This window comes from Bubalus bubalis, chromosome 9 (assembly GCF_019923935.1).
Source record: "Bubalus bubalis isolate 160015118507 breed Murrah chromosome 9, NDDB_SH_1, whole genome shotgun sequence".
Taxonomy (NCBI): Eukaryota; Metazoa; Chordata; class Mammalia; order Artiodactyla; family Bovidae; genus Bubalus; species Bubalus bubalis.
In genome coordinates, this window is record NC_059165.1 from 100,997,184 (window position 1) to 101,020,538 (window position 23,355).

At 39.2% G+C, this 23,355-nt stretch overlaps 1 protein-coding gene and 1 pseudogene across 1 annotated transcript; both read right to left on the minus strand.

Annotated features, from left to right (window-relative positions):
• Positions 1-4,742: 4,742 nt before the first annotated feature.
• LOC102394627 lies at positions 4,743-5,828 on the minus strand (annotated as a pseudogene).
• Positions 5,829-20,614: 14,786 nt separating this feature from the next.
• LOC102408982 (olfactory receptor 7A17-like) lies at positions 20,615-21,661 on the minus strand. The gene has a single exon (XM_025294158.3). The coding sequence runs from the start codon at positions 21,659-21,661 to the stop codon at positions 20,615-20,617; it is 1,047 nt and encodes a 348-aa protein (XP_025149943.3).
• Positions 21,662-23,355: the final 1,694 nt, after the last annotated feature.

Consider the following 23,355-nt stretch of genomic DNA (forward strand, 5'->3'; position numbering starts at 1 on the left):
GAATCCTATGGACAGAGGAGCCATGGGGTCACAAAGAGTTGGACACAACTGAGTGACTAATCCACGCATACTTGCACTACTACACCTTTTATTAGATATTAAAGAAATATTCATTCTTTCTCCTCTCTCCCTCTCTCTGTGTCTCTCCAAACAACGTTAAAGAGAGTTGTAAAATTCAGTTCCTGTCTAGATTGTGGAAATATGGAAAGCACTTCACTTTAACAAGAAAGAGGCAGATAAACTACAAAATTGTATCTTTTCTTGAACCTATTTAAGAGTGGAAATCTCAGAGCAACCATCTATTCTGAAATCTAAGGTGAGTCAGGTGCATCCAATAAGAGTCAGGGACTTAAGGAAGTGTTTTCTTGGGGGAGTATCATGGGAGAAAGGTCATGTCAACATTCATCAGGCAAGGTTTCAGGTAAAATCTTGCTGTTGCTCAAGTGCTAAGTCATGTCTGACTCTTTGTGACCCCAATAACTGCAGCATGCCAAGCTTCCCTGTCCTTCACTATCTCCGCGAGTTTGCTCAAAAACTCACATCCCTTGAGTCAGTGATGCCATTCAACCATCTTATCCTTTGTCACCCCCTTCTCCTGCACTCAATCTTTCAGCATCAGGGTCTTGTCCAAGAAGTTGGCTTTTCTCATTAGGTGGCCAAAGAATTGGTGCCTCAGCTTCAGCATCAGTTCTTTCAATGAATATTGAGGGTTGATTTCCTTCAGGATTGACTGGTTTGATTTCCTTGTCCCCAAAGGACTCCCAAAAGTCTTCAGCACCATGAGTCAAAAACATCAATTCTTTAATGCTCAGCCTCCTTTATGGTCATACTCTCACATCTGTACATTATTACTGGAAATACTATAGCTTTGAGTGTAGGGACCTTTGTTTCCAAAGTGATGTTTCTGCTTTTTAATATGTTGTCTAGGTTTGTCAGAGCTTTCCTTCCAAGAACCAAGTGCCTTTTAATTTCATGGCTGCAGTCACCATCCGGGGTGATTTTTGAGCCCAAGAAAATAATTAAAAATCTTAGAGACTATTTAAAGATCAAGTGTGGATTGACTATCATGAGAATATAGAATTCCAGGAAAGGTTATAATATTTCCTTGCAATTCTCAGATAACTGTGCAGATGGTGAGAGAATGTTTCATTGTCCACTTAAAGCCCTTAGATACAGAGATCAAGATATGGTAGTTGAAAACTGAGCTTTGAAATGTCAGAAATGATAGGAATAAAGATGATATGGGTGGGACATATGCACCATTTAATATTTAATATAGTTACTGATATCGATGTATAGATATTTACATATTTTTCTCTACAGATATCCACTTCCCACCCATTTTTGTCAAAACATTATTTTCTTCATTGTTTTAGTGCTTTTGTCAAAAATCAATCGAGCAGATATGTCTATTCATGACTCTGTTCCACTCCTCCATAAGTTTCTGTGTGCATGTGTGGTAAGTCCCTTCTGTCGTGTCTGACTCTTTGCGACCCCATGAACTGTAGCCTGCCAGTCTCCTTGTCCATGGGGATTCTCCAGGCAAGAATATTGGAGTGGGTTGTATGCCCTCTTCCAGAGTATCTTCCAGACTCAGGGATTGAACCCTCATCTCTTATGTGATCTGCAGGGGCAGGTGGGTTCTTTACCACTAGTGCCACCTGGGAAGCCCCAAATCACAGTATATTCGTTATTATATTTTTAGAGCACCTGCTAGTGTGAAACTTTCAAAAGAATTTTTTTTTTGCCATTGGCGGTTCTTTGAATTTTCCATATAAATATCAGAAATAATTGGCAATTACTACAAGAAATAAAATTCGTAAAAAAATTTAGTTGAATTTCCATCTGTAGCACAGATTAGGTAGAACTGACATCATAGCAATACTGAATCTTCCAATTCTTTAACCTAGTGTAGCAATCAGAATTTTGAGACAGCTTCAAGATCCCTGTTTCTGCTTTATGTACTCTAGATGCATCTCCCCTTGAGTGTGGATAAGTGAATTTAACACTCAATATTACGATATACTTTATGGAAAAAAATGAAAATATTTTCCAAGTTTAATAAAGTCTCAATTCAGTTTTCTTTGTGCTAATCAAGAGTGAGGTTACCCTGGTTTGGCCTGATGCAATCAAGGTAGCCCTTAAAAGAGACTGGGCCCTTCCTAAAATAAAAGTTTGGGAGCAGAGGAATGATTCTGTGGCTGGCTTTTAAGTAGTGAGCTGCTGTCTTGTGAAATGGCTAAAAGTCAGGGCAGGTGTACTCAGTTGTTCAGCCATGGTGACTCTTTGTGATGAATTGTAGCCTACCAGGCTCCTTTTTCCGTGGAATTCTCCTGGCTACCCACTGGAGTGGGTTGCCATCAGTTCAGGGGGCTGTACAAAATTCCATAAACTGGTAGTCTACCAACAACACACATTTATTTTTTATGGTTCTGGAAATGTAAGATCAGGTGCAGGCATGATCAAAGTCCAAAGAAGGCTGTCTTCTGGATTGTAAATTAAAAATTTTCCTGTATCCTCATATGATGGAAAAGGACTAAACTTGCCCTCTAAACACCAAGGACTTTGCCAGGTGGTGTTAGTGGTAAAGAACCCGCCTCCAATGCAGGAGATGTAAGAGACCCGTTTGGATCCCTGGGTCAGGAAGATCCTCTGGAAGAGGGCATGGAAACCCACTCCAGTATTCTTATCTAGTGAATCCCATGGACAGAGAAGCCTGGCAGGCTACATGGTCTGTAGGGTCACAAAGAGTCAGACACAACTGAAGGGGCTTAACATGCATGCTAAATGCCAAATTAAGATAAAAGAAAGATACCAAATAGACAACCTAAATTTATACATCAAGGAACTACAAAAAGAACAGCAAACTAAGCCCAAAGTCAACAGAAGGAAGGAAATAAGTATTGGAGTAGAGAGAAATAAGACACAGGCGATAAAGACAATTTAAAAATTAATGAAACTAAGAAGTGGTTTTTGAGAAGACAAACAATGTTGGTGATCTTTTGGCTACACTAAGAAAAAAGAGGAATGACTAAGAAGAGTTTACATGAAAGAGGAGACATAACTGCTGATACCACACAAAGACAAAGAATCATGAGACCATCATAAACAATTACATATCGACAAGTTAAGTAACTGAGAAGTAGTGAATAAATACCTAGAAACACTCAAGTTACTAAGACTGATTCATGAAGAAACAGAATATCTGAACAGACCAATGACTAGAAAGGTGCTTGAATCAGTATTAAAGAAAAGCCCCATGTAAGATGGCTTCACTGTTGAATTATACCAATCCTCAAAATCTAAAATGTTGATAAGGAGGTAGCACTTTCTAAGTCATTTGGCAAAGTCAACATTACTCTGACATCTAAACCAAATAAAAACACTACAAGGAAAGAAAATTACAGAACAATATTCCTGAGAAACATAGATGCAAAGTATTCCCTCCCCACAAAATGCCAGTTTAAAAAAAAATTCCATAGCACATGATAAATATTATACACTGAATTCAAATGAGAGTTTCCCTTGAGGTTCAAGGATGTCTCAACATATATAAATCCATAAATGTAATACTCCAATTAACAGAATGAAGAATAAAAAATATAATCACTAAAGATTGAGAAAATTTTTTTGACAAAATTAAACATCCTTTATGATGATGTGTGCATGCTTAGTAGCTTCAGTCATGCCCGAATCTTTGCGACCCTAGGCACTGTAACCTTCCAGGGATCTCAGTCCGTGGGATTTTCCAGACAAGAATACTGAGTGGCTTGCCATACCCTCCTAGGGGATCTTCCCAACTCAGGGATCAAAGATGCATATCCTGCATCTCCTGCATTGCAGGCAGATTCTTAACGCTGAGCTACCAAGGAAGCCCTATTATGGTAATACCCTTCAACAAAATAGGTTTAGAATAAATGTACCTCTAAGGTTTTTGATAATAAAGGCATTATATGACAACCTCACAGGTAACAGCAAACTCAAATATGAAAAGTGAAAGCTTTCCTCCTAAGTTGAAAGACAAAAATGCCCATTCTTGCTAGTTCTATACAACATACAACATTTCTGCAGAGGAATTAGGCAATAAATGAACAAAAAGCATCCAGTTCAATAAAGAAATAGCAATGTAAGCTGTATTAGTAAATGACATTATCACATACATAGAAAATACTAAAGAATCCATTAAAAAAGACATAACTAATACTTGAATAAAGATGTAGGGTAAAAAATAACCATAAAACATAAGCTGTATTTCTATACAGTAATGCCAAACTATCAGAGCAATAAATAAATAAATAAATAAGAAAAGCAATTTTATTTATAATAGCATCCAAAAGTATAAAATATTTATAAATAAATTTTACCAAGGAAGTGAAAGACATCTATGCTACAAACTGTAAGATGCTGCTGAGAAATTAAAGAAGATCAATAAATGAAGAAGTATAAAGTGTTCATGGTTTGTGAAACTTTATATTATTAAAATGCTCATACTACCCAAAGCATTCTACAGACTCAATGCAGCCCATATCAAAATTTTATATGCATTATTCATGATAAAGCTCAGTAAGCTGAGCTACTTAATTGGTACAGAGGAGTTGAATTCAGATAAATGGAAATTCTAGGAAATAAATAGAAGGAGCAAGTTCTGCATCCATAGTCAGATCAAACAGTATCAATTTCTGGCTCTCTTTATTTGAGCCCTATAACCACAGGCACTTCTTCAGCTCCAGGACAATTGGCCCTTATCTAACTGCCACTCCAGTGATTCTTTTTAGAGCCTTCTTTATGTCTTTGTTCCTCAGGCTGTAGATGAAGGGGTTTAACATGGGTGTGACCACTGTGTATATCACAGAGATAACTGTACTTGAGTGTGAGCTGTGGGAAGCAGCAGAGCTAAGATATACTCCTAAGGCTGTACAATAAAATAGGGAGACAACTGAGAGGTGAGGTGCATAGGTGGAAAATGCTTTATATTTCCCCCAAGGTGATGACATTCCTCGTATGGAGGAAATTACCTTAGAATAAGAGTAAAGAATTTCACTGAGGGAACCACCACACATCACAGCTGCAAAATACATCACCATGTCATTAAGGAATGTGTCATAACAGGCAAGGTGGACCACCTGATTAATTTATCAGAAAAAGTGGGGATTTCCAAGTCCGTACATAAGGAGAGCCACAACACTATTAGGCTTTGAGTCAAAGAATTCAAGACACTGATTATCCAGGACATCAACACCATCAATCCACAGAGCCAGGGCTTCATGTTGACTGTGTAGTGCAGGGGGTGACAGATGGCCACAAAGTGGTCATAGGCCTTCACGGTCAGGAGAAACATGTCCAATACTGCAAAGAGTGTGAAAACATGCATCTGGGTGATGCAGCCTTCATAGGTTATGCCTTTGCTCTGTGTCTAGATGGCCCACAGCATCTTTGGGATGGTGGTGGAGGTGAAGCAGATGTCTACAGAGGACAGGTTGGAGAGGAAGAAGTACTTGGGAGTGTGGAGGTGGGGATCTGAGCTGACTGCCAGATTGATGAGCAGGTTTCCAAACACAGTGATCAGGTACATGGAGAGGAAAGGTTTAAATATGAGGGGCTGCAGTTCTGGTTCCTTTGATAATCCCAGAAGAAGAAATTCAGAAATTCGAGTATCATTTCCTGGTTCCATGTTGTGGAGTTGACTGTCAGCAAACAACAAATGATATGACTAATTATCTCAAATTTTGCATTGCAAATACTGTTGAAATTCTACTATTTATGTTTTGCATTCAAAAACTTACATCCATAATTTTGGTATGGAAGTTTCCCCTTCAAGTGATTTACTATGCCATCCCTAACTAACAATTCCCATCCCACATTCATACTAACCATTTACATTTTTAATGAGTAATTTTGTCAAGCATTTGCTAAGTACAAGCTGAGAATTGACCGACTTTTGAACAAAGAGTATACAGTGCTGAGACACAATAGTCCCTATAGTTCAGTGATGGAGAAAGAATACAAGCAAATAAAAATTCATGTTTTTTTTTTTTTTTTTTAATGAGATGAAGTCAGGTGCTGTGAGGAAAAAGAAATCAGATATAAAGAAGAGCATTTACTTTTACATGGTGTGATTTCAGGGGCAGCGGCCGAGAGTGCCAGGCTCCGACGGCCCAGGAATAGCCAAGAGGAGCTACCCCGTGTCCAAGGTCAGGGGTGGTGATGAGAGGAGTTACCCTGCGTCCGAGGTAGGGGCGGCGGCCGGGAGGAGCTACCCCATGCTGGAGGCCAGGGGCGGCGGCCGGGAGGACCAACCCCACGTCCAAGGAGCCGTGGCTGCGTGGGCACAGGAGGGCCTAGAGGAACTATCCTATGTTGAAGGTCAGGAAGGGTGGCGGTGAGGAGCTACCCCTTGTCCAAGGTAAGGAACAGCAGCTGCACTTTGCTGGAGCAGCTGTGAAGAGATACCCCATGCCCAAGGTAAGAGAAACCCAAGTAAAACAGTAAGTGTTGCAAGAGGGCATCAGAGGGCAGACACACTGAAACCATACTCACAGAAAACTACTCAATCTAATCACACTAAGACCACAGCCTTGTCTAACTCCATGAAACTAAGCAATGCCATGTGGGGCCACCCAAGATGGGCGGGTCAAGGTGGAGAGGTCTGACAGAATGTGGTCCACTGGAGAAGGGAATGGCAAACCACTTCAGTATTCTTGCCTTGAGAACCCCATGAACAGTATGAAAAGGCAAACAAATAGGATACTGAAAGAGGAACTCCCCAGGTCGGTAAGTAACCAATATGCTACTGGAGATCAGTGGAGAAATAATTCCAGAAAGAATGAAGGGATGGAGCCAAAGCAAAAAGAATACCCAGCTATGGATGTGACTGGTGATAGAAGCAAGGTCCGATGCTGTAAAGAGCAATATTGCATAGGAACCTGGAATGTCAGGTCCATGAATCAAGGCAAATTGGAAGTGGTCAAACAAGAGATGGCAAGAGTGAATGTCAATATTCTAGGAATCAGCGAACTGAAATGAACTGGAATGGGTGAATTTAACTCAGATGACCATTATATCTACTATTGCGGGCAGGAATCCCTCAGAAGAAATGGAGTAGCCATCGTGGTCAACAAAAGAGTCCGAAATGCAGTACTTGGATGCAATCTCAAAAACGACAGAATGATCTCTGTTCATGTCCAAGGCAAACCATTCAATATCACAGTTATCCAAGTCTATGCCCCAACCAGTAACACTGAAGAAGCTGAAGTTGAACGGTTCTATGAAGATCTACAAGACCTTTTAGAACTAACACCCCAAAAAAGATGTCCTTTTCATTATAGGGGACTGGAATGCAAAAGTAGGAAGTCAAGAAACACCTGGGGTACCAGGAAAATTTGGCCTTGGAATATGGAATGAAGCAGAAAATGCACTGGTCATAACAAACACCGTCTTCCAACAACACAAGAGAAGACTCTATACATGAACATCACCAGATGGTCAAAATCGAAATCAGATTGATTATATTCTTTGTAGCCAAAGATGGAGAAACTTTATACAGTCAGCAAAAACAAGACCAGGAGCTGACTGTGGCTCAGATCATGAACTCCTTATTGCCAAATTCACTTAAATTGAAGAAAGTAGGGAAAAACACTAGATCATTCAGGTATGACCTAAATCAAATCCCTTATGATTATACAGTGGAAGTGAGAAATAGATTTAAGGGCTTAGATCTGACACATAGAGTGCCTGATGAACTATGGAATGAGGTTCGTGAGATTGTACAGGAGACAGGGATCAAGACCATCCCCATGGAAAAGACATGCAAAACAGCAAAATGGCTGTCTGGGGAGGCCTTACAAATAGCTGTGAAGAGAAGGGAAGTGAGAAGCAAAGGAGAAAAGGAAAGATATAAGCATTTGAATACAGAGTTCCAAAAAATAGCAAGAAGAGATAAGAAAGCCTTCTTCAGTGATCAATGCAAAGAAATAGAGGAAAACAACAGAATGGGAAAGACTAGAGATCTCTTCGAGAAAATTAGAGATACCAAGGGAACATTTCATGCAAAGATGGGCTCAATAAAGGACAGAAATGGTATGGACCTAACAGAAGCAGAAGATATTAAGAAGAGGTGGCAAGAATACACAGAAGAACTGTATAAAAAAGATCTTCATGACCCAGATAATCACGATGGTGTGATCACTGACCTAGAGCCAGACACCCTGGAATGTGAGGTCAAGTGGGCCTTAGAAAGCATCACAACGAACAAAGCTAGTGGAGGTGATGGAATTCCAGTTGAGCTATTCCAAATCCTGAAAGATGATGCTGTGAAAGTGCTGCACTCAATATGCCAGCTAATTTGGAAAACTCAGCAGTGGCCACAGGACTGGAAAAGGTCAGTTTTCATTCCAATCCCAAAGAAAGGCAATGCCAAAGAATGCTCAAACTACCGCACAATTGCACTCATCTCACACACTAGTAAAGTAATGCTCAAAATTCTCCAAGCCAGGCTTCAGCAATACGTGAACCATGAACTTCCAGATGTTCAAGCTGGTTTTAGAAAAGGCAGAGGAACCAGAGATCAAATTGCCAACATCCGCTGGATCATGGAAAAAGCAAGACAGTTCCAGAAAACATCTATTTATGTTTTATTGACTATGCCAAAGCCTTTGACTGTGTGGATCACAATAAACTGTGGGAAATTCTCCAAGAGATGGGAATACCAGACCACCTGACCTGCCTCTTGATAAATTTTTATGCAGGTCAGGAAGCAACAGTTAGAACTGGACATGGAACAACAGACTGCTTCCAAATAGGAAAAGGAGTATGTCAAGGCTGTATATTGTCACCCTGCTTATTTAACTTCAATGCAGAGTACATCATGAGAAACGCTGGGCTGGAAGAAACACAAGCTGGAATCAAGATTGCCAGGAGAATTATCAATAACCTAAGATATGCAGATGACACCACCCTTATGGCAGAAAGTGAAGAGGAACTCAAAAGCCTCTTGATGAAAGTGAAAGTGGAGAGCGAAAAAGTTGGCTTGAAGGTCAACATTCAGAAAACGAAGATCATGGCATCCAGTCTCATCACTTCATGGGAAATAGATGGGGAAACAGTGTCAGACTTTATTTTTGGGGGCTCCAAAATCACTGCAGATTGTGACTGCAGCCATGAAATTAAAAGATGCTTACTCCTTGGAAGGAAAGTTATGACCAACCTAGATAGCATATTCAAAAGCAGAGACCTTACTTTGCCAACAAAGGTCCATCTAGTCAATGCTATGGTTTTTCCTGTGGTCATGTATGGAAGTGATAGTTGGACTGTGAAGAAGGCTGAATGCTGAAGAATTGATGCTTTTGAACTGTGGTGTTGGAGAAGACTCTTGAGAGTCCCTTGGATTGCAAGGAGATCAGCCTTGGGATTTCTTTGGAAGGAATGATGCTAAAGCTGAAACTCCAGTACTTTGGCCACCTGATGTGAAGAGTTGACTGATTGGAAAAGACTGTGATGTTGGGAGGGATTGGGGGCGGGAGGAGAAGGGGACGACAGAGGATGAGATGGCTGGATGGCATCACGGACTTGATGGACGTGAGTCTGGGTGAACTCTGGGAGCTGGTGATGCATAGGGAGGCCTGGCGTGCTGCAATTCATGGGATCGCAAAGAGTCGGACACGAGTGAGCGAATGAACTGAACTGAGATAGATTTGCAACTATTTGAACATAGATCTCACAGAAGAGAGGGCTAGAGATGTGATTTCTTCTAGGGAACTGTGGGCTGGACAGAGACAATGTCCAGAAGAAAGGTCTTGAAAAGGCACTTTTTTCAGAATACTGAGGCTCAAAATGAAGCAGTTGCATGTGCAGGGGAATGTAGAAGAAGGCAAGTGATGAGAGATTGTGTCAGAACTTGGAGTGAAGAGCTATCCTCTGCTGCCACCTTCTCCTTTTGCTATCAACATTTCTCAGCATCAGGGTCTTTCTTAATACATGTTGTATACTTTCACTTTATTAATTTTGTTTCTAAGAAATCCTATGAATAAAAATGAGTCCCTTCCTTATTTTTAATGTTGATTAATATTCTGGCACCTGTGTTATAAGAGTCCCATACTGGAAGCTCTGTGCTCAGGTACTCTTCTCTGTCTTGAGAACTGCTCATTCCCCACGACACACACACACACACACATACACACACACACAGAGTCCTCCAAGGGCAATGCTACTACCAGCTATTCTTACCCTCAGCCACAATAATTAGGAACAGTGATACAAGACAGGCTCTCAATATTAGATTATCTTTCCCCTAAAACTGTAGAAACAATACCTAAATTTCTGTTGTTAAGTCACCCATGGACATTTAAATATGGGGCTCCATTTTAATATGGCCATTTTGTGTGCAGCATTTAAAGAACAATAAAAACCCATGTGAAAAAAAAAAATAAAACAGAAAAAAAAATGTGAGGGAAAAGGATCAAATAAGCTCAGGTGGTCCCTATAGTTTATGACAAAGTTTCCTTGATTCTGGCAACATTTAAACACCAGTTATAACCCCATGATGCCCAGAATAGTAAAACAACATCCCTTGGAGAGTAAGGAGATCAAACCAGTCAATGTTAAGGAAAATCAACCCTGAATACTCATTTGAAGGACTGATGCTGAAGCTGAAACTCCAGTATTTTGGTCATCTGGTGTGAACAGCTGACTCACTGGAAAAGTCCCTGATGCTGGGAAAGATTGAGGGCAGAGGAAAAGAGGGTATCAGAGGATGAAATTTCTGGATGCCATCGCCGATGCAATGGACAAGAACTCGGGCAAACTTTGGGAGATGGTGAGGGACAGAGAGGCCTGGCATGACAGTACATGGGTCTCAAAGAGTTGAATTTGACTAGATGACTGAATGACAACAACAAGAATAAAAAAACCAATTTAAAAATGAGGAAGAAAATCTAAATAGACATTTCTCCAAGGAAGACATGTAGATAGCCAAACATCACATGAAAAGATGCTCAACATCACTAATTACATAGAAATGAAAATCAGTACTATAATGAGGTATCACCTCACTCCAGTCAGAATCAGTTCAGTTCAGTTCAGTCACACAGTCGTGTCTGACTCTTTGCTACCCATGAATCGCAGCACGCCCAGGCCTCCCTGTCCATCACCAACTCCCGGAGTTCACCCAGACTCACGTCCATCAAATCCGTGATGCCATCCAGCCATCTCATCCTCTGTCGTCCCCTTCTCCTGCCCCCAATCCCTCCCAGCATCAGAGTCTTTTCCAATGAATCAACTCTTTTCATGAAGTGGCCAAAGTACTGGAGTTTCAGCTTTCGTATCATTCCTTCCAAAGAAATCCCAGGGCTGATCTCCTTCAGAATGGACTGGTTGGATCTCCTTGCAGTCCAAGGGACTCTCAAGAGTCTTCTCCAATACCACAGTTCAAAAGCATCAATTCTTCGGCGCTCAGCTTTCTTCACAATCAGAATGGCCATCATCAAAAAGCCCCAAAATAATACATATTGGATAGAGTATAGAAAAAGGAATTCCTCTACAGTGTTAGTGGGGATGTAAATTGGTGCAGTCACTGTGGAGAACAGTATGCAGGTTTCTTAAAACAAACAAACAAACAAACAAAAAACATAACAACAACAATTAAAATAGAGCTAACATATAATGCCACAACTCCACTCCTGGGGATATGTATGGAGAAAACTATAAACAGAAAAGATACACACATTTTAATGTTCATTGCAGCACTGTTTACAAAAACCAAGACATGGAAGCAACCTAGATATACATCGACAGTTGAATCGATAAAGATGTGGACCATATATACAATGCACTATTACTCAGCCATAAATAATACCATTTGCAGCAACACAGATGAATCTGGAGATTATCATTATAAAGGAAGTAAACCAGATAGAGAAGGAAACATATCATATGATATTATTCATACATGTAATCTTATAAAAATACAAATGAATGTATTTACAAAATGAATATAGAGTCAAAGATACAAAAACAATCTTATGATTACCAAACTGGAATGAGGAAGGGGTAAATTAGGAGGTTGGGATTAACATATACACAGTACTGTATATAAAATAGATAACAAAAAAGACCTACACTATAGCACAGAGCCATACTCAATATTTTGTAATAACCTATTAGGAAAATAATCTGAAAAATAATGTGTGTGTGTGTATACACATATGTATATGTGTGAGTGTGTGTAAAATTGAATGACTGTGCTGTACACCTGCAAGTACATGATATTGTAAATCAACTATACTTCAATAAAAAAGAATAAAGTAGAATTGAATAAATAGAACACAAAATGTCAGAGTGCATCATACATGCATGCTTGCTAAGTCACTTCAGTCATGTCTGATTCTTTGTGACTCTATGGACTGTAGCCTGCCAGCCTCCTCTATCCATGAGGTTTTTCAAGCAAGAATACTGGAGTGGGTTGCCATTTCCTTCTCCAGGGGATCTTCTCAACCCAGGGATTGAACCCATGTCTCCTGTATTGGCAGGCAGATTCTTTTCCACTGAACCACCTGGGAAGCCGACATGCAATCTTTGATTGAATTCAAAAGAATGGGTTCCACAAGATGGCTGCAAATGATTGATATTTAAAAAATAGATCTAATCACTAAAGGCAAAGGTAACAATAATAAAGGATATGTGAAGTAAGATGGCAATGCATCTAAAAGGTGGTTTATTACATCTATGCATGTAGAACAACTTTCTATGCTTGAAAACCCATGGAAGGGAGGACAAAATATAGATAGATTTGACTACTCAAAATTCATAAAGTTTCACACAACCCAACACACACATTGTATATACAAATAAGATTTAAATGTCAAATAGCAAACTTGTTTTAAAAATTGAAGGAATGAAATAAAAAAAATAAGAATAAAGGAGACTAGGGATTGATAATCCTGACTAATGGAAGGAGTTGCAGCTTACAGCAGCTTTGGGTGAAATAGAGTCACAGAAATGGTGCGTGACACACCTGCGTGGGGGAAGGGAAGAGTGGAGAGAGGGTGAGATGTATGAAAGAGTAACAGGGAAACTTACCTTACCATATGTAAAATAGATGGCCAGTGGGAACTTGCTGTATGGCTCAGGAAACTCAAACAGGGGCTCTGTATCAACCTAGAGGGGTGGGATGGGGAGGGAGATGGAGAGAGTTTCAAAAGACAGGGGATATATGTATACCTATAGCTGATTCATTTTGAGGTTTGACAGAAAACAGCAAAATTCTGTAAAGCAATTATCCTTCAATAAAAAAAAAATAAGTTAATAAAAAAAAAAAAAGAGAGAGAGAGAGAGAGAGAGAAGTAGCACGTATCTCTATTTCCAGCAAGAAGACTTGTCAAGGGATTTAAAATACATCTCACTCTTCCATTTTTCCTTATGTTGGAACACAATTTCTGGCCTTTTATCTCAGAGATAGAAATGAAATAAGTTATGAAGGAAATTATATGGAAAACAAAATAAAGCAGAAAAAGTAAAAGCATTCAGATACCAATATGTAAAGCAAAGAACATCCATAGACAATTTTCAGTACAGAAAGTAAATGGCTAATAAACCCTCAGATATATCTAGTCTTCAAGGTAATAAAATCATTGCAAAGTAAAACTCTTTATCATCTTCCTGTTTGCATAGTAAATGCAATTTTTCCAAGTGAATACTCAGTGTTGGAGAAGACTCTATGAATTATGAATCTCAATAACTGGGCTTGCAATAGTAAGTGGGCTTCATAGTTACTCCTATTGATCTGGATCTTTCTAATAAAGGCAGAACATCATCAAATATACCCTATGTTAAAATTTTAAAAAATGAATAAAATGTTCTCACCTAACAGCAAATTCTTCCTTACCTAAGTTTATTTTCCAACACCTATATGTTGCAAAATTCTGGAAAATTTCAGAGTTTCTGTTTTTTCTTGAGTCTCATCCAACAGATTTCCATCCCCAAAACTTAATAAGGAGCAGTATTCCTTGTATTGCCGAGTCCGATAGAGACTTATCACTAAATAAATAGGTTAATTTGCCGATCAAGCAAACAAACATGGAGATCTCAAGGCTCTGGGCCAGCTGTTTGGATTTTCCAGTGACTTCAGGTAAATAATATTGGGTTTAATGGGGCTCAAACTCTGTCTCCAGACAATAAAGAAGGAAGGAGTACCTGAGCTTAATTTCGGAATCCAAATGCAAAAACTATGCTCCCTCCAGCTCAAGGTTGAATTTGCTCACTCATTGCAGCAGTGAAGAGATTAAGAGCTCTTTATATTCACTGTATCTGCTCATTTTCATTAGTACTCCAACCCTGAGTACATTTCCCCATGGGAGCATGTCTGGACAGAATGGAAATTTTCTGTGCTGATTTGCTGTTCCCAAGAGATTAGTTTAGATGTCAGGTCTATCCAATGCTTATTGCTATTCCATGAACTCTTCTGGCTTCCAAGGGTGAAACATGGATCCTTTTTAACAATCTTGATTTATAATCTTGAGTCAAAGATTTCTCCAAAGCTGAGCCAGAGAAGCCTGTCTTGACTAGGTCCTTTGAATCTGAAATATTGACTTGTGGTGGGAACACAGCTCCTGATATCTCCAGAAATTTTTTATTTATTTTTCAATAAAAGAACTGTGTTCCTTTGCTATAAAATCATCATTAAAATAATCCTTGTCTTATAAGGATTTTAAAAACAAAAAAGTATGCTTTTGATACATCAGTCAAGAGTGTCATGCTTTTAATATAAATGAAAAGTTGGCATTTGAATTGCATTTACTATGCAAATATGCAGATGGCAAAGGTTTTCCTTCGCAGTGATTTTACTGCCTGGGATACTGGATATATTTTGGGGTTTATTAGCCATTTATTATCTGTATTGCAAATAAAGTCCTCTATTTATTAAAAAATTGATAATCATAAAAGACACGGTTAGATCATTTTTTGCAAAAGTCCAATCAATGGGGATGGAACAATTACGAGCTTCATTCTAAATTTGCAGAATTGTGGTTCAGAAGTGTTACATGGTTGTTCCAAAGTTATGAACTGAGTAAGGGATGCACTTAGTTTAGAATACAAAATACTTCTTAGTTCTCTTACACCAGGCCATGGTCTCAATCAGAGATGATTTTGTCTCCAGAAGATCCTTGGGAATATGGGGAGAAATATTTGATTTTCCCACAAGGGGAAGAGTTCCTGGACATAGCGGGTTGAATCCAAGGATGCAGGTCAGCAAACTACAAAGTACAGGACAGGCCCCACCACAAGGAAGTATCCATCCAATGTCAACTGTGGTGAAGTTGAGAAACATGGTTCTTCACAAGACATTCTCCCCAAATCAGTGTGTATATGAATCACTAGGGAATCTTATCATTAAATACAGATTCTGATTTGGCAGGACTAGAGTGGCCCAGAGATTCTGCATCTGTAACAATCTCCCAGATGTTGTTGATGTTGCAGGTCTTGTTCTTTGGAAGAGTCTTTGAGTATTAGCACTGTGGTCCAGTGTTAGAGTCAGACGGAGGTATTTTCCCAGGTGGTGCTAGTGGTAAACAACATGCCTGTCGGTGCAGGAGACACAAGAGACATGGATTTGATCCCTGGCTCAGGAAGATCCCCTGGAGGAGGGCATGGCAACTTACTCCAGTATTCTTGCCTTCAGAATCCCACAGACAGAGGAGCCTAGTGGACTACAGTCCAGGGGGTCCCAAAGAGTCAGACATGATTGAAGCATCACAGCACGCACACACATGCACATAGATGTTTTAGTTCTTCTCCATCAAGACTCTTCTTTCTCACATCATGTCGAATGTAAGGTGATCAAATGCTGGACCAATATCAAATGTGGTGGTCAAATGCCATTCTGCTTCTGCCTTAACAAATTTACACACATCTCTTGAGTATTTCCCTCTGGACAGATGGTAAAATTTTTATGTTGTTGTTGTTTAGTCACTCAGTCGTGTCTGACTCTTTTGTGACACATGGACTGTGGCCCATCAGGTTCCTCTGTCCATGGGGTTTTGTGCCATTTCCTTCTCCAGTTTCCCCTTACATGACTAGGGAAAATCCTCCTAAGGAGTAGGTCGAGGAGTTTTTTAATATTTCAGAGCTTATAGAAAATCACCTGGTAGAAAACAGTTGCTCACTTCACTGCAGCTATTATGACTGTGTTGTAGGAGAAGACTCTTGAGATTCCCTCGGACAGCAAGGTGATCAAAGCTGTCAATCCTAAAAGAAATCGATCCTGAATATTCATTGGAAGGACTGATGCTGAAGCTGAAACTTCATACTTTGACCACTTGATTTGAAGAACTGACTCACTGGAAAAGACCCTGATTCTGGGCAAGATTGAAGGTAGGAGGAGAAGGGGACAACAGAGGATGAGATGGTTGGATGGCATCACCAACTTAGTGGACATGAGTTTGAGTAAGCTCCAGGAATTGGTGATGGACAGGGAGGCCTGGCATGCTACGCCAGGGAGGCCCATGGCGTCCATGGGGTCACAAAGAGTCGGACTCAACTGAGCAACTGAACTGAATATGTTCTAATTTTATTGGAACCACTTTATGCCTCCAAACCAAATTTTGCCCACTTAATTCCATTCTCATCACTTAATTGTCAAGAATGATCTCTGTATTGCTAAGTCTAAAAGACATTTATCTTTTTAGCATATTATAATGTATTTACAAATTAGTTGACCAACACACACATCCAAGTCTTGGCTCTGAGCTATTCTCATTACAATCTCTTATGACTTTCAGGTAAAATTTCTCAGCTTGCAGTCTCTCTGAATCTTTCCTGAAGGAGCTGTGTGTTCCCAGGATCACGTGGAGACACAGTCTGATAGGAAGGTCTCTGGAAGTCTGAATTCCTCCCTGCGTGGTTGAAGACTAAGTCTGTAGCTATGTTCTCAGAGAAGACTGAAGTAAGGAGTGAAGTGCCAGTTTCTTTACAGACACAGGAGTCCAACACAAGTATGTCTCCTTTGATTCAAGGATGTAGAAGCTGAGGGACTGCAGGAGATATTTATGGATTCCTAGATCTGGTCATTAGGGACGTTTCCCTCTTGTTACTCCAGCCTCAGGCATGTGATTTCCCCTAGTGCACTGGTCTAGACTGAAGTTCCTCTTAATGATTCTCTGTTCCCAAGAGACTAGGTCACAAATCAAGTGAATACTATTAATATCAATCCTTCTCCATGAACTCTTGTGCCATCTAGAGGTATAACCTCCTAGTACCTTATTCTACTATGAGTCCACATTTTCTCAAAAATAAGACTGAGGAACCTGTCTTGATTAGGTCCTTTGGATCTTCAAAGCATTAATTTGTGGTGGCAACAGAGTCCTATATCTGCAGAAAATTGCTGTTACCCTTTCAACAAAGCAAAGAATCGAATTCTTTAATATGAAACTTTGAACACCGTACCTTTTGGCTTCATGAAACTTTTGCTTAAACAAGTAGGATTTTTATACTTGTATCACAAATTAAGTTAGTAAAATTAGTGGTTGTCATTTAGTCCCTCATTAAAAAAAGTTGATGTATGGCAAAACCAACACAATATTGCAAGGTAATTAGCCTCTAATTAAAATAAATAAATTTAAATTAAAAAATAAATAAAAGGAAAAAATCTAAAAAAAAATAAAGATTAAAAAAACCAAAAAAACAGATACATTTAGATCTCTATTTAAGCCATATAACCTGTATTTGCAGATTATAATTAATCTTTATGAAAGTTCATTCTATGATGTTGTACTGTATGTACTCCAGTGAAGAAATTGGACTTGGAGGAATTTAGTGACTTACCCAAGATATAAATTGAGTGAGGGATGGGAACCTTGATTGGAATTCTGTCAGGATATTCCCAGTTCCCTGTGGGCCACTGGTTTCCAACCAGAGATCATTTTGCCCCTTGGGATATTTGGTGATATCTGAAAAAGTGCTGCTAACACCCACAATGTGTGGGATAGAACAGAAAACAAATAATTATTATGCCCCAAGGTTAACAGGGAGAAGATGAGAATACCTATTCTAGTCCAATGCTTCTCCAAACTCACTGTACATAAGAATCCCCTATGATTGCAGTTATAATGCACATTCTGACTCAGTAGGTTCTGGTTGGCCCTGAGATGCTGAATTTCTAACAAACTTCTGGGTGATGATAATGCATTCAGGATTTGGTCTGTGGACCATTCTTTGGGTAGTAAGTCTTTGATCCTTTGTTAGAGTCTAGAGTAGATAGTTTTAAGCCTTTTGCACCCAAAAAAGGCCTTTGCATGTAATTTTGAAAGAATGATATTTACTCATTCCAGAGGCCATGATAAATTTTGGCTTTGTTTCTTTTATATAAGGGCACTTAAGTGACTCCGAATACTATACTTCTGAAAGATACTTTTTAATAATCAGAATAAGGGCCACCAAAGAATGGCCACATCCTAATCCACAGAACCTTAGAATATATTATTTTATATAAGGAGGGGGATTGAGTTGGTAGATAGAGGGAAGTTGTTAACCAGCTGACCTCAATATATTAAGATTGACCATGATTGTCTTTTTAAACAAAATTTTAATTGGAATATAATTACTTTACATTGTAGTTTCTGTATTGTATTGTTGTATCGAAACTAAATTGTATTAGCTTCTGCCATGTGACAGCCGTAAGTATATATACGTTCCTTCCTCTTGAGTCTCCTTCTTATCCTCTCCCCTATAAGTCTTCATAGAGCAGCCAGCTGAGCTCCCTGTGCTCAACAGCAACTTCCCACTGTTGTTGTTCAGTCAGTGCATTGTGTCCAACTCTTTGCCACCTCATGGACTGAAGCATGCTTATCAGACTTCCCTGTCCTCCACTGTCTCCTGGAGTTTGCTCAAACTCATGTCCATTGAGCCAGTGATGCCATCCAACCATCTCATCCTCTGTTGCTCCCTTCTCTTCCTTCCCTCAGTCTTTCCCATCATTGGGGTCTTTTCCAGGTGTTCCTATATTATGTTACATGTGTGTGGGTTGTGCTAGGTCACTTCAGTAGTGTCCAACACTGTGTGACCCTATGGACTGTAGCCTGCCAGGCTTCTCTGTCCATGGGGTTCTCCAGGCAAGAATACTGGAATGGGTAGCCGTGCGTTCCTCCAGGGAATTTCCCCAACCCAGGGATCAGATCCATGACTCTTACATCTCCTGCACTGGCAGTCAGGTTCTTTACCACTAGCACCACATGGGAAGCCCGTACTAAACACCTATATGTTAGCAACTATTATGCACTCTTCTTGTATTGATGACTTTAATATTATATAATGTATTTATATTTAGTTTTGGCTTTTTTTCTTTTATCTGTTTAAATTTCTACTCCCCCAACCCCTTACAAACCCTTGTGTCAAAAGTAGATCGCAGGGAGGGAGCTGCTCAGCTACAAAGGAAACCTCCATGCAGAAGCAGGTTGACTAGGAATGGTTTAGCATCAGGTTCCGCATGAATGTGCGGTGCGTGACAGGCAGGGGCAGCTACCCATGTCCCAGGACAAAGGGTAATCTGCACTAGACCCCAGTCCGTTCGCAGGGCAGGGCATGCCATGCCACGCCCCAAGGCTCGTGGGCAGTGGCGCGTCGGTGGAGACGGCAGGGGACTGGCTATCTGAGGCTCCTGTGGCACTGCCGAATCCTTCAGCCTGGGCGGGATTCTGACTTAGAGGCATTCAGTCATAATCCCACAGATAGTAGCTTGGCCTCATTGGCTCCTCAGCCAAGCACAAACACAAAGTTTTGGCCTTTGTTTTAAAGTCTATTTTTTTCCCCCTAAGATAATGTTCTCCATATCTCCTATTTCTTTTACTTTCCATATGCATGAAATATCTTTTCCATCCTTTTACTATCATTCTTTGTGGTTCTTTAGCTCTGAAGTGAGTTTCTTACAAACAGCATAGAGAAGATAGAAGAGTCTTGTGTTTTGTTTTGTTTTTTTAACTCAATAAGCCACCCTATGTCTTTAATTGAAACATTTAGCTCATTGGCATTTAAAATATTAGTGATAAATATATGCTTATTGACACTTTGTTATCCATTTTCCAGTATTTGTGGTTCTTTTGAAAATATTTGAGATAATACATATGTCATGGGGCTTCCCCAATGGCTCAGTGGTAAAGAAGCTGCCTGCAATGCAGGAGACGTGGGTTCAATGCCTGGGTTGGGAAGATCCCCTGGTGGAGGGCAGGGCAACCCACTCCAGTATATTCACCTGGAGAATCCATGGTTGTGGTACACGGGGTCACAAAGAGTGGGACACAGCTGAAGCAACTGAGCACGCATGCATGTACATATATCATCTGAGATGAAATTATTCATAAGTAATCCATGTAGCACCATGAAATTAACCAGACTTTCAAAGTGTTTCTGCTCTTAGGCTAGGAAAAACCTTTTGAAAATAGGAAAGTGGATAATGGGGATAACTGTCTTTTCATCAGAGAGAGCAAAAAGCTTCAAAAAGTGAGTGCACAATTTATTTAAAGTGTAAAAATCAAAGAAACAGAAATTCCAGGAAATAAATAGAAAAAGCAAGCTCAACATCCATAATCTAATCAAAGAATAGGAGTTTTTGTTCCAAAGCTTGAGGTCTTCTTCAAGGATGCTTCTTCAGACCCAGAACAATTTCCCTGTTTATAACTACCATGTGAATGACTCTTTTCAGAGCTCTTTTTATGTCTTTGTTTCTGAGACTGTAGATGAAGGGGTTCAGCATGGGTGTGACCACGGTGTACATCACAGAGGCTGTTGCACTTGAATGAGAGTTGTGGGGAGCAGTAGCAGAGCTAAGGTACACTCCTAGGCTTGAACAATAATATAAGGAGACAACTGAGAGGTGAGATGCACAGATGGAGACTGCTTTATATTTCCCCTGAGGTGATGAGATTCCATGTACGGAGAACATTATCTTAGAGTAAGAGTAAAGGATACCAGCCAGGGGACCACCACCCAACAGCACTGCTGTAAAATACATAATGGTATCATTAAGAAGCGTATCATCACAGGCAAGTTGGACAATGTGCTTGATTTCACAGAAAAAGTGAGGGATTTCCAAATCTGTACAGAAAGACAGCCGTAACACAAGTAAGGTTTCTAACAAGGAAAGCAGGGTACTAATGATCCAGGATAGCAGAACCAAAAGTCCACAGAGTCGAGGGCTCATGATGACTGTGTAGTGCAGGGGGTGGCAGATGGCCACATACCGGTCATAGGCCATCACGGTCAGAAGAAAATCATCCAACACTGCAAAGAGCATGTAAAAATACATCTGACTGATGCAGCCTTCATAGGATATAGCTTTTCTCTGGCTCTGTATATTAATTAACATCTTTAGGATTGTTGTGGTGGTGAAGCAGATGTCTACAAAGGACAGGTTGGAGAGGAAGAAGTACATGGGGGTGTGGAGGTGGGAGTCTGAACTGACAGCCAGGATGATGAGCAGGTTTCCAAACCCAGTGATCAGGTACATTAAGAGGAAAAGCCCAAATATAAGGGGCTGTAGCTCTGCTTTCATTGATAATCCCTGAAGAAGAAATTCTGAATTTTGTGTATCATTTCCTGGTATCATGTTGTGGTGTTGATGACTAGGAATGAAAAAAAAAAAATTGTGTGAATCATTTTTACCCAAATGGGCATTATTCATTTGAAAATGCTACAATTACCTCTATATCTATCTCTACCTACCTATCTACCTATTCATCCATATTTTCATCTGTATTTTTAATGAATCCTCACATTTAAAGGATGTTTTGTAACATCTCTGACTAGGAATTCTGTTAGAGAGAGAGGCATAATACTGACCTAAGTGGAAAAAACAGATCTAAATTGTTAAGGTAGTGCCAGTTAGATTATGATGTGGAGAAAGCTTTCAGATTTTCTCTCAAGGGAAAATGCATTACACAGTTTTAATGAGAAGTATTTTTATCCATTTGAGAAATATATGCTGAATACTAGCCATTTTCTAGGTTTAAAATTCTGAGAAAGAAAAGCTAAAAAATAATGGTAAAGAATATAAGCATATAAATATCTTATATCATGCCACATGGTGACAGATTCTATGAATAATATAAAAAAGTGTAAAGACAGTGGATGAGGGTGCTTTTTTTTCAAACTGAGAGTTCAGAAAGACCTTAAAAATGGAGAAGATAAAGTTATACTAAATGTTGTTAAGATATATCCATCTAAAATAGAGGAACTGACATATGTAAAGCAAGTATGAAGAGACCTAAATGGAGAAATTGGCAGTAGCACAATAATAGAGAAGGACTTTGACACTCCTTTTACATCATTGCATAGCTCATTGAGACAGAAAATCAACAAGAAACAACAGCTTTATGTTTTCATTAGGCCAGATGGACATGATAGATTTGTACAGAACATTCCATCCAAATGCAGCAGAATATACATTCTTCTCAAGTGCACATGGAACTTTCTCAAGAGTACTGTTTCCCATATGTTGGTAAACAATAGTCTTAATAAATTCAGAAGACTGAAATTTCATGAGTCATTTTCTGATTACAATGGTATGAAACTACAAATCGACTATAGAAGAGAACTGCAAAAAATCAAGAATATATGCAGGCTAAACAACATGCTACTGAACAACTATTGGTCAATTGAGAAATCAAAGGAGTCATTAAGAAAAATATCTGAAGACAAATAAAAATGAAAACGTGGCATATCTAAATCTCTGAGATGAGCAAAAGAATGAGAGGGAAATTTATAAGAACACAGACCTACCTCAAGATACAAGAATGCTCTCAACAAACAATCTAATTTTATATCTAAAGGAAGTAGGAAAAGAAGAAGACACAGCTCAAATTCAATAGAAAGAATGAAATAATAAAAATCAGAGAAGAAATTAATGAAATAAAGACTATAAAAATAGGAATGATTAGTCTTACTAACAGCTGATTCTTTGAAAAGACAAACAAAATTGGCAAAACTGTATTAAATTCACTAAAAAAATAGAGAGGCAGAAGTTTTTGATTAATAAAATAAGAAATGAAAAAGGAGAAATAGCAGTGAATACATGAGAAATACAAAAGATTATGAATAGCTATAAGTCAACAAATTGGACAACCTAGAAAACATGAACAGAATCTTAGAATTATATGACATTTCATGACTGAATCATAAAAGGATAGAACATTTGAACAGACCTATCATTTAGTACAGATATTCAAGTCAATGTATGGCAAAACCAATACAATATTGTAAAGTAAAATACATAAATTAATTAAATTTTAAAAAGTACAGATATTAAAACAGTAACAAAAAATCTCCCCCAAATCAAAGGTTCTGGACCAGACAGCTTCAGGGGTGAATTCTTTGAAA